This window comes from Oryctolagus cuniculus, chromosome 11 (assembly GCF_051225735.1).
Source record: "Oryctolagus cuniculus isolate XC-2025 breed Fujian yellow rabbit chromosome 11, ASM5122573v1, whole genome shotgun sequence".
Classification (NCBI taxonomy): Eukaryota; Metazoa; Chordata; class Mammalia; order Lagomorpha; family Leporidae; genus Oryctolagus; species Oryctolagus cuniculus.
Window position 1 is genome coordinate 1,240,690 of NC_142877.1, and position 11,448 is coordinate 1,252,137.

General features: G+C 67.7%; 1 protein-coding gene across 2 annotated transcripts; it reads right to left on the minus strand.

The window, feature by feature from the left end:
* Positions 1–329: 329 nt before the first annotated feature.
* Positions 330–11,087, minus strand: LSM14B (LSM family member 14B). 2 transcript variants are annotated; one of them, XM_051839667.3, is made up of 10 exons: positions 10,690–11,087; positions 9,418–9,581; positions 7,754–7,889; positions 6,992–7,108; positions 4,551–4,718; positions 4,293–4,370; positions 4,011–4,172; positions 3,552–3,702; positions 2,034–2,219; positions 330–1,423 (listed from the first exon to the last, which is right to left on the minus strand). In XM_051839667.3, exons 1-9 carry the CDS (start codon positions 10,814–10,816, stop codon positions 2,048–2,050), a joined length of 1,275 nt encoding a protein of 424 aa, XP_051695627.1. In that variant the 5' UTR covers positions 10,817–11,087; the 3' UTR covers positions 330–1,423; positions 2,034–2,047. The 2 variants fall into 2 exon arrangements, with proteins under 2 accessions (XP_051695627.1, XP_051695628.1); XM_051839668.3 differs by lacking the exon at positions 6,992–7,108 and having other exon boundaries at positions 10,690–11,086.
* Between the last annotated feature and the right edge of the window lie 361 nt (positions 11,088–11,448).

The following is an 11,448-nucleotide window of genomic DNA, read 5'->3' on the forward strand; positions in this document are numbered from 1 at the left end:
GCAGGCGTTACAGGGAAGCAGACACCTGTGCCTCCTGGTCCTCGGGCTTTAGTCACCTGTTAACCCGTTAGAGGGGCCTGGGCGTCCTGAGGGTTAGCTCCGTGAGGGCTCCAGGGGCCTTGAGAACGTGAGTGAGTTGAAGGCCAGCAGCCAGAGTGTGGGCAGCCGGCGAGGAGCGTTTGGGCCTGTCTCGGCACCGCACCCTGGCCAGCTGGTCATGCCTCCCTCCAGCACTGGGCAGGACCCCGGACCCCGAATCCTGCTGGTCAGCTGTGCCCCACCCCTGCCCCAGCACCTGCCCCCAGGCGGGCCCAGGACAGGAATCAGAAGAAGGAAAAGGTTTGCTTGTTTATTCAGAATCACAGTTGACATCCTGACAGCAGCCCACCCTGTTCTAAGAGCCACGGGGTCCTGAAGCCCTACAAAAATAAACCCGAGCTTTGCCAGGACTGAGTCGCGTTCTGAAGGAGCTGGTCACCAAGGTGCTTACTGCAGCATGCGCACCCTGCAGGTCTGGCCCACTTACTCATGCAACAAGTTTATGATCCCCGCCCTCCCGCCGCCCAGCCTGAAAACAAAGACGCAGAACTATTTACAACCGAGAAGAAGTACGCTCTTGGTCAACTGACCTTGCGAAAAAGACTGGCTTATTCCCAAGAGGATGAGAACACCCAAGTGTCCAGCCAGAGTCCAACACTGACCAACCGACCAGGTCAGAGTGGCAGGGACAGGACGGGGCTTGGCACTCAGGGGGCCTGTCCACGGCTGTGACCCCAACCTCCATCCCTATGAGGCCAGGCTCCATGCTAACGTTCAGGGCCCTCTGCCGCACCCCGAAGTCCTCCCAGCCCACCTCCCCCTTGCCAGTCACAGCCTTGCCGGCACTCCACACAGCGGGGAGTCTGGCTCCTTACACAACATGATCCACGGGACACTGCCCTTCCCTGCCTACAGCCCACCCTCCCCACACACCCACCCGTGCTGGCCCTGCCTGGTCCCGAGACCCACCCCCAGCCGGAGGGGGTGCCAGCCAGCGGCACCAGGGCCAGCTGGGTTAGAGATGCAACCCACCTGGCTGCCTCACTTGCCAAATGAGATTTGGTTCCACTTCAAAAGTCAAAGCTGTCATAAAAAAAAGTTACAAAGTGAGGATCAAGCTTTTGCTATAGAAACCTTTTTGCAAAATACCAAAACCTTAGAATTAGGCAATTAAACGCCAACTAAGAAGGACACACAGGTCAAGACGCCTCCAAGAGGTCACCTATGAACACTTCCCAAAACACCAGTGGCTCCAACTCAGACCACGTCCAGGTTCACGTCAACCCCGAGTAGCAGCAGGGGATCCTCCAGGCGTCCCTCCCCCAAGTGCAGAGCCTCCCCTGTCCTGTACACCGGCTTCCTCCGTCCACGCCACCTCAGGAGCCTGCAGGCAGAGGAGAGGGGCGAGTGCTGAGGCACGGCCCTCACTGCCCCTCCCTCACTGGGGCTCCCACTTTCCCACAATACCCTGCATGGGTACTGCGTTACCCAACACGGGATACCCTGGTCTCCCAGGTCCCAGCTGGCCAGCCTCAAAGGTACACCCAAGTCACCTGGGCCTTGCTAAAACAGGCGGGGCGGGGCGGGGCCGTGACCCTGGACTGGCAGTGGGCTCCCACCTACTGGCCACACAGTTTCGAGCGCACGGCCCACACGGGTCCCACCTGCTGGCCACACTCGGTCGCGAGCCCACGGCCCACACGGGTCCCACCGTGGCCCTCGCCCTCCCACATCCACAGCCCCACGTTGGTGGTGCCAGGGCCTGGGTCCCACCCCATGGACTCGGGTGTTGTCGGCCTGGGCTGGGCCTGGGTCCTGCTTGTTCCTGGGGCCCTGCGATTCAGAGGGCCAGGGCCCCCGGTTTGGTCTCGGGACCTCCAGGCTGCCCTTCTTTCTGGGCACAGAGCTGCCTGCTGCCCGGGCCCTAAGCTCCACCCAGGTGTGCCCATCCCAACGCCCTCCCCCACCGAAGATCCCGGAGGTCCCCCACTCACCCTGGGCTGCACCCTCACACCCTGCCGGTCCCAGCCCTGTGCGAGGTTGGGTTGCGCCGGGCCGTCCCGTTGCCCCTGCCTCCTCGGAATCCCCCGCGGGCACTGCGGCCACGAAGGAACCTCCCCGACACCCCGAAGGTCTCCGTGTTGAGCTTCCGCTCCTCTGCCCACGTCGTCCGCCTGGAACTGAATCGCACACACTCTCACTGCAGGGCCCCGCACCTCAGGTCCTCACAACAGCCCTGGGAGGGAGGGCAGAGGGTCACCAGGGGCCGGGACCGCGGCCAAGGGCAGAGGGTCACCAGGGGCCGGCCAGGACTGCGGCAGAGGGTCACCAGGGGCCGGGACCGCGGCCAAGGGCAGAGGGTCACCAGGGGCCGGCCAGGACTGCGGCAGAGGGCCACCAGGGGCCGGCGGCACTCGGGGAGCCCCCAGCCCCACTGCACACAGGGCTTGCGTCTGTCAGCTGGACTGCCCAGGACCAAACCCACACGTCTCTCCCCAAAAGCAAACAGGCAACACGCACCAGCTACGAGGAAGCCCTGGGCGTCTGCCGGCCACGGAGGGGAGAGGAGCAGTGGGGAGGCCGGGTGCCCACACAGACGAGACCAGAGCAGACCCTGGAGCCATCACGCTCGGCCTCTCCCTGGTGAGGAGGCTGCGCCAGTTGGAAGAGGCCCCCAAGAGCACGAGGCTCCCGCCTTCGCGGTGGCAGGAAGGTAGGTCCAGGCGCTGACACTGCTCTCCAGACGTGCCCAGCCCCTGCCCAGCCGCTGCCCAGCCCCTGCCCAGCAGCCCCCAGCGGCCTCCGCACTGCGGCCTTCAAGTTCCCAGCCCTGGACACATGGAGGCGTCCTGTACGCTTCCCACACCACCTGCCCATCAGCCCGCTCCAGGCTGCCTGCACAACTGCCAAGCACCCACGCCAGCCACACTCACCAAGACACTGTCCAGTTCTGCCCGTGTCACAACTCAGCCAAAACCCACGGCTTCCCAGGGCTCCCACAGCCTCCACACAAGGGCCAATGTCACCGTCAGGACCCACAAAGCCTACTGATCCCAGCCCTCCCGCAAACTCAGCTCCAGCCGCACGTGGAGGCCACGGACCTGGCCTTGGAGGTGACCACGGCCTGCACCGCCCAGCCTCCCTGACATTCCCCTGGGAGAACCAGGGTGGGGCGGGCACGTCTCCACGGCCTCTCCCGCTGCCCCCAGCACCCCATGTGCTGCTGACTGCACTCTGTCCAGGGCTCCCTGGCGCCACCACTGAGCCCAGCCAGTGGGCGCTGCCACCTGGGCTGCCAGCAGGCCAAGGCCAAGAGAGGCATGGACACGGGCGCTGCGGGGACCGTGAGGCCAGCTCTGGTGTCACAGGGGAGGTGGGACTGGGGTGCCGGGGGCACACACGTCAGTCCGTCCTGGACAGCTGCCTGCGTGCAGAGTCCAGGCCTGGCCTCCAGGCTGGCGCGCCTGGCCCCGGCCCTCGCAGACCCGCGCACCTCCGGCCCCCGGTCTCACCTGCTCTTGAGCTCCGAGGAGATGTTGTCAAAGAAGGACTTGGACTTGTCGTAGTAGCAGTTGGGCCCCAGGAGGTCTTCCTCAGCGGGAGGCTCCTCCCTCTGGGCCACCACAGCTGGGTCCTTCTCGTCCCCCTTCTCTGCGTTGTCATCTGGAAGAGAGGCGGAGCCTGGGGTGCGCTCCAGTGGCCGGCGGTGCTGCGCTGGGCAGCAGCCTCGCCTGAGACCCGGGCCTGCGGCCCAGCCGCGCCAGCTCCGCTCGCTTCTCTCCTCACTTCTCCCCGGCCCCGGGCCCACAGGCTGCCCCTCCCCACCCTCCTCAGCCCCCCAGCCAACACGGCTTCCGGGCCGGTCCCCACGCCAGCCAGCTTCGGGGTGGACAGTCACCTTCCCTCACCCGGCACACCCCAGGGAGGGCTGGGGGGCGGGGCGGGGCGAGGGCGGGCCGCTCCCGGCAGACCTTTGAAGTTCAGCCTCTTCTTGAATTCCTTGTCCAGCTCCTCCCGGTTGAACTGGGCGTTGGCGCTCTCGAAGTCAAAGTCACCCTCGAACTTGATCGTGTTCTCCTTGGTCGTGGTCGGGCGGCTTTGCCCTCGGGAGCGATGCCTTGTTCGCCGGTTCCCTGTGGGGACAAAGGCCGGTCGCGGCTCCAGGCTGCACAGCGCACAGGCTCAGCAGGGGCAGCACAGAGCCACCACGCGCAGCGGCCCCGCACACCCGGCTCAGCGCGCGGCAGGGTTACCTGAGCGCCTCCTCTGCGGTCTCCTGTTCTCGTCGTTCACCGGCCCCTGGGTCTGCACAGCTGCCGGCTGGACGACATCTAAGGCGCGAAAGGGAAGAGTGAGGCCAGGCTCCCGCTAAGCCGACACCCGGCCACCGAGCAGACCACACCACGGGGCATCAGAAGGGGCCGCGCCAGGGCCGCAGGGCAGGGAGGCACTTTAAGGAAAGAAAACACCAGAAGCTGCGTGCCAGGCTCCAAACAGGCGCGCTCGGGTACCGTTGGCGGTCTTGCTGCTGGGCTGGACCTGGCGACCGCTGAGCTGAGTCCCCGAGGGGCTCTTGCCGGCTAACAGCTTTTTGGCGTTCAGGTTGTCCGCAGAGCCGGTCTGGACAGCCTGCTCCACCATCGGGCCCTTGCCAGCCGGGACAGACGGGAAGCCAGCTCCTGAGTTGAGGAAGGGAGAGGGCTTACAGGCAGGGAACAGAGAAAGCCTTGTGTCCCCCCGTTTCTCTCCTGGGCAGCCGCCCAGAGCGCCACTGAAGTCGGCAAAGCTCCCAGCCCGGCCCGTTCCCTGGGGCAGCCCCGAGGCCAGGTCACCTGTGGGCGCCCCCAGCCCTGCGCTCCCCGGGCTAGAGAACCACAGGGCTCAAACAGCAGGCCCACAGAGGGCGCTCCCCGTGCTTCCAGGAACAAGCCCTCACGCCCGCGCACGCTCGCCCTCACGCTCGCCCTCACCCCCACGCCCGCGCACGCTCGCCCTCACGCCCGCTCGCCCTCACGCCCGCGCACGCTGGCCCTCACCCCCACGCACGCTCGCCCTCACGCCCGCGCACGCTCTGCGCCCAGAGCAGCTCGCAGCGCTGAGAAACCTAGGCCACTTCTGCTTCACTCTGCTCGGGGCCGCGGGGGCTGAGTCTCACTTGGAGGTTAAATTCTAGAGCGCTCATTTTTGTCGAAGAAAAACGAAGTTATTTAGGAGACGGAAACAGCTCGTCCTCCTCTCGTAAAGCAGCGAGGGGCTCCCGGGGGCCCGGGGAGGGGCGGTGCCTGCAACGCTGCTCTCCGAGGCCTGGGCACGCGAGGAGCAGCCCAGGCTCCGAACAGGGCCAGGCCCTGGCGCGGCAGGGGGCGGGCGGGCAGGCAGGGACGGCCGCTCCTCTGCCCGTCACCCCCTTCTCCCAGTTTCCGGGCAACTGGGGACGGAGTGGAGCTGGTGGCGTAGGAGGCAGGAAGAAATGAGCTCCACACACAGGGCAGCCCTCCCCGAGGAGCCAGCCCCGGAGACTCGGTGCCTCCTCTCGCTCTGCACACAGAAACCGGAGATACGAGAGGCGCCCACAAGCGGGCAGGAGTTGAGAACCCTCTGGCGGGCGCTGGCCTGGGCCGCTTCCCTAACCGCTCACCGCGCCTGGCACAAATGCCCCCGCTCACCCTGGAACCGCAGCAGCCAGCAGCGTGGGCTCAGCTGCTTTTCACACACCTGACCCGGGACAGCGGCGAGGCGCCGCTCAGATACCTACGTCGCGTGTTAGAGCGCCGGGAGAGTGCCGGCCCCGCCCCCCTTCCGGCACCCGGCTAATGTGGGCCCTGGGAGGCAGCAGGGACAGCCCCCCAGCGTGGGAGACCCAGACTGCTCCCACATCCCGGCTCTGGTCTGGCCGCAGCTGCTGCAGGCTCTGGGGAGGGAAGCACTGGCTGGAACAGGCACTCTCTCACTCACCCACTCTGTCTCTCAAATAAAAAAATAAAAACGGGTAAAAAACCGGAGAAGGTACTGTGGTGCAGACAGAGTAGGCTGTGGGCCACCGGGACGCCCACAGCCCTTGTCTGTGCCTGGTTCCAGTCCCAGCTGCTCTGCTTCCAATGCAGCTCCCTGCTAACGTGCGGCAGGGAGGCAGCAGCAAAGTGCCAGCCCCCCACGCGCACGGGAGAGCCCGCTGAGCCCCAGACCCCCGGCCCAGGCCTGGCTCCTGCAGCCAGTGGGAGTCAGCGGATGGGAGAAATCTCTTTCCCACACGCATGTGCTTGGCCTTCCAAATAAATAAAAATAAAAACAGTAGTGGAAAACAATTAGAAGTCTACACAAACACACACACACACACACACCCCAGCTGAAACGAGCTGTCTTACACGGGAAGCACTCCCGCTGCTGTGACTGACACGCTGGAGTCCACGCAGGATCGAGCAGGCAGCACGTGCAAGGTGTGACAGACACAGCTGTGCGCCTGCACCAAGGCTGGACAAGGCCGAAGGCTCAGCGTGGCCTGCCACACACCAGGGCCAACGAGAAGACCACGCCAGTCCTGAGGCGCCCCCGGCAGGACGGACACAAGGGGCGCACCTGGCATTACCAGGCCGACACCGTGCACCTGGCCACACAGCTGAGGGCCTGCATTTGACTGCCCGGAACTGCGGCCCGCGCCCCGCAGGCCCAGGAGCGGCCAGGGCGGCCCGGCAGCCACCTACAGCAAAGCTGCAGGCACGCGGCACCCCCGCACAGGTCACACAGACCCTGCAGCGGAGGGAGCGAAAGAACCGCTCCACGGAGGCCTCCTAAGCCCTTCTTTAAGACGCAGATCCACTACGTCAGAACCACGTCCTCCACCAAACGGGAGCGGCGTCGGTGGCTCCGCCCAGCGTCTGCCACGCGGCTCGTGGTTCACCCCTGCTCTCAGCGCGGTCTGCACGCAGCACGCAGCTCTGCAAACTGCTGTTACCCTTGGAAGCGAGCTGAGGGGGCTCTGAGGACAGGTCGAGCTCTGAGACAGGCTGTGGAGATGGAGAGGAGCTAGGGCTGGAGGCAGCGGCTGAGGCCGGAGGGCTTACCAACTTCTCTGAGGGGAGACAGGAGAGAAGAGCAGAGACAAACGCACACACGTGAGTCGAGACGCACTCCGCGCCGACAAGCAGGTGCGCTCACATAGCAGGCAGACAGCACCCACGGGACGGGGCTGGGCCTGGCTGACGCTCCCCTAGCTCAGCTACTCACGCTGGAAGCCGAGCGGGGTGGGGCCGCCTGCCACCTCCACGTTCTGAGCACAAAGCTCTGGCCAGCCGAGGACACGGCCGGACCTCACTCTCCATGGAGAACAGCGCCTTCCCCTGGGATACGGCGTTAGCCAACCAGGTTAAACCACTCTCAGGACGGGCACTTCGGAAGAACAGAAGGCCATCGGCGGGCGGCACTGCCTTCACCTTCACTCTCAGACTGGGACGTGCGAACAATACCAGGCGGCTGTAGGGCGCACCAGGGCTCCCGCCAAGGCCCAGGCTAACACTGCCAACGAGTTCCGCATGCATCTGCCGCCTCTCACTCCCAGCTGAGCAGCTACTGAGCGTTCCTAAGCGGCAGCGGTAACGCACCAAGCGTGCGGAAGACAAAGTCTGAGTTGAACACGAGGACCCCGCCCTCAGGGGCTGCTGCTGTCTCCCTGGGGGTCCCAGGAGGGGCAGTGTGCCAGCCAGGAGCGGCTACTCACCCAGCCCTAAGGAAGCGGCGTACTGCTGGCCGAGCAGGGAGCTGGCCGCCAGCTGGCCGTAGGGCGGCATCCCTCGGAAGGGGCTGTAAGGCACGTGCGGCTGGAACGGCGAGGCGGAGGCAGAGCCCAGGGAAGACTGAAGGACGAGAGCCACGGTGAGAGCAGCCGGGGCGGACCCCCGGATCCCTGGACCCGCGCGCCCGACTCGGAGCAGCTGCCCAGCCTGTGTGCCCGGATGCTGCGCAGCCCCAGCCCCACCTGTCACAGAGCCCTAACAACTTTCTCCCAACGCAACTAACACCTTCCCATCAGGGTGGGCATTTGGCCTGCAGTCCAGACACTGGGGAGGGCACCCACGTCCACGTGAAAGCGCCTGGGTCAGAATCCTGGCTCCACGGCCAGTGCTGTGGCGACGCAGGCTAACCTTCCACCTGCAGGCCGGCATCCCATACGGGCGCCAGTTTGTGTCCTGCCCACCCCACTTCCCACCCAGCTCCCTGCTGTGGCCTGGGAAAGCAGTAGAAGATGCCCGAGTGCTTGGGCCCCTGCACCTGTGTGGGAAACCCAGAAGAAGCTCCTGGCTCCTGGCTTCAGATCGGCCCAGCTCCAGCTGTTTCGGTCATTTGGGGAGTGAACCAGGAGATGGAAGACTCCACCCCCCCATCTGTAACTCTGCCTCTCAAATAAATCTTAAAAAAAAAAAAAAAAAAAAAAAAGGTTCCAGCTGCAGCTCTCCGGCTCCTGCGAACGCGGATGGGGGTCTGTGGTGACCCCCAGGTTCCCTGGGTTCCGGCCACCGCACGGGGACCTGGGCTTTCAGACTAAGGCTTTGTGCTCTGTTCCCGGCCACGGCAGGCACGTGGCAGCCGGGCCAGCACCTGCGAGTTCTGCTTCTCTCCCTGTCCACACAAGTGCAGCAGCAGCCACGGTGCCACTGCAGTCAGGGAGCGCCTGGCCCCGCGCACGGGCACAGCCCGGCTGCGGCTGGGGAGGCACGGAGCAGCTCCGCGTCTGCCTTCTCTCCGGCGCCCAGCCTCGGGGAGACAGCTGCCTCCTGGCAGCCCAGTCCTTCCTCTGACGTTTCGTTTCCATCTACTTGACACGCAGAGAGAGAGAGACCAGGGAGACAGATCTCCATCTACTGGTTCACTCCCCAGACGCCCACGACAGGGCTGAGCCCTGCTCAAGTCAGGAGCCTGGGCCTCCCAGGTGTGTGGCAGTGACCCAAGCGCTGTCTCCCAGGCTCAGCAGGAAGCTGGACAGGAAGCGGAGCGGCCCAGCCCTGGCTCCAGGCTGGGGGAGTCCCGGGAGGCATCGCTTCCCGCCCCGCGCACCGGCAACCCGGCACTTCCCCAGGTCTGACGCAGCCCCCACGTCCTCCCCGAGCCTGGGGTGGTCTGACCCCCAAGGGAGCTAAGGAGGACTCGGGCCAGCCACGAGCAAACACGAGCCGGGGCTCCCTAAAAATCCCAGGCGAGACAGCCACACCCAGCAGGGCGGCCCGCGGGCGCATCTCCCGGCTCACAGCAGGCCACGAGGGCACGGCCGCACGCTCCCCTCCAGCCTCCTTCCCCAGGAGCAGGCGGCGGGAGCCGAGCCCCTCCTGAGCGGCTCTCCGCAGCCAGCCCTCGCACACACCCAGCGCTGGGGCGGCGCACACGGACCTGGACGATGGCGGGGTCCTGAGGCAGAGCGTGCTGGGCCTTCGGCGGCTCACACACCGTGATGTCCTTGATGTCGCTGCCCCGGAAGATGATGTACTCGTAGATCTCCTCTCTCGGGGGGGCAGGCCGGTCTGTGGGGCGATCTTCAGTACCAAACGACCGCACTTGGGTTGAGAGAAAGCAGCGTTACTTGTGTCCTCCCGCGGGCCGCCGGCCCCGAACGCGGCCCACCCTACAGCACCGCGTCCGCTGCGCAGGGGGTGGCACCCCAGGCACCAGCCCGGGAACTTCTGGGCGGGCTGCTTCCCTGGCCGCGTCCCGCGCCTCCATTCGCAGGTGCACGCACGCCCGTGCCGGGCGCTCTGGGCGAACACAGCTCTTTGCGAAGAAACCACCTGGCTGGCAGGTGAGGGGAGGACATCGGCGGCAGGGGCCCGGAGCAGGGAGCTGCCCTGGGACACGCCCCCACGCCGCTCCACCCACAGGAGGGGTCCGGCTCGGACCCCACACCAGCTTGTCTACAAGGAGTTCCACAAACGTCCCTGCGAGAGTAACCTGCGGGCACCGGGCTTCCGGGAGCCCCCAGCCCCTCCCCAGGGCTTCCAGTCCGAACCCGCATCCAAGCAGCCTGCACCTGCGGCCCCCGCGTCCCAGCGAGCCAAGCGCCAGGCGCGCCAGCGGTCCCGGAGCCCCTCCCAGGGGTCGGGACGACCGCGTCCTGAGCGCAGGGTTCTGGGGACCCCGCGCGCACGCAGCCCTCTCCCCAGCCCCCCTGCAGGACGCAGACAAAGAGAGCCGGGGGACCCTCGCCGAGCACAGCTCAGACGCAGAGCCCGCGGCGGGGACGGCTGTGACCGGGGCGCCCCGGCCGGCGGGAGGCTCCCTAGGAGCGCCCGGCTCCAGCGCGACGACCCGCTCCGGGTCCCAGACGCGCAGACCCGCATTTTCTCCGCGCCGCCACCCCGCCCAGCCTTCGGGCTGCCCCGCCCCCCGGCAGGTGAGGACGACGCGGGGCCGCCCGGGACCCAGCACCTGCCGAGGGGCGGCTCCGCGCGAGCGGGCGTCCGCGCACAATCACGCGCCGTCGCGGCGGAGGGAGACCATTGTGCCCGGGGCGGCGCGCCGCGGGGGCGGGGAGGCCCGGCGCGGGTGGGGGGGCGCCCCGCGGACCGCGGGCGGCGAGGTGGGGGCGGGGCGCGGGCCCCGGCCGGGTGGGCGCCCGGGGGTGGGCGTGGGGGCGGGGCGCGGGCGGTTGGGCGCGCGGGCCGCTACCTTTGGCGAGCGCCACGGTGGAGTTGTCGGTGTCGATGGTGTAGAGGATGCCCTCGTAGCGGATCTGCGCCTTGGAGATGAGGCTGATCTTGCTACCCAGGTACGGGGTGCCCGAGGAGCCGCTCATGGCGGCCGCGGGGGGCCGAGCGCCGGGCCGCCCGCTCCGCTGCCGCGCGGCCTCCGGGCCGCCCGCTCCTGCGCCGCCGGGGCGCCTCCTGGCCTCCGCCCGAGGGGCCTGCGCGGGCACCGAGCGAGCGAGGCCGGGGCGCGCAGCCGGTCTCTGAGAGGAACGCGGGGGAGGAGCGGCCGCCGCAGCCACATCCGGGGCCCCGAACCGCCACGCGCCGCCCCCGCACGCGCGCCGCCCATTGGCTTGCCGCGCCCGCCGCCCTTTAAATATGGCCGCGCCGCCGTCCGCGGGGCGGGCCCGCGAGCTGCGCCTGCGCAGCTCGGCGCTGCCGGCCGGGGGCGGAGCTGCCCGGCGCCCCGCCCCCTCGCCGCCGGCTCCCGGCGGGCCCCGCGCGCTGTGAGCCGCCGTGGGCGGGGTGGGCGGGGCGCGAGTGCGCAGGGGGCGGGGCTTCGGCCTGTCCGGCCCGCGCTGCCCTGCGGGGTGGCGGGCAGCGAGCTGGCGGCCCTGCGAGCGCGCTGCGCGGTCGCCTCTGGTCCGGCCCTCGCGCCCGGGACCTGCCGGCTGCCGACGCCCTGAAGAGAGCCCCGAGCGGCTCGGCCCGGCCGCCCCCCGCGCGACCCCCGCCTCGC

Bases quoted from the DNA above. Each gene is read 5' to 3' on its own strand.
- LSM14B (XM_051839667.3), bottom strand. From the start codon at position 10,816: ATGAGCGGCTCCTCGGGCACCCCGTACCTGGGTAGCAAGATCAGCCTC. The intron at 4,173-4,292 runs GTAACCCTGCCG...TTGTCCCCACAG, and splicing joins ACCGCAGAGGAGGCGCTCAG to GGAACCGGCGAACAAGGCAT. The intron at 2,220-3,551 runs GTGAGACCGGGG...TGTGCGATTCAG, and splicing joins TCCTCGGAGCTCAAGAGCAG to TTCCAGGCGGACGACGTGGG.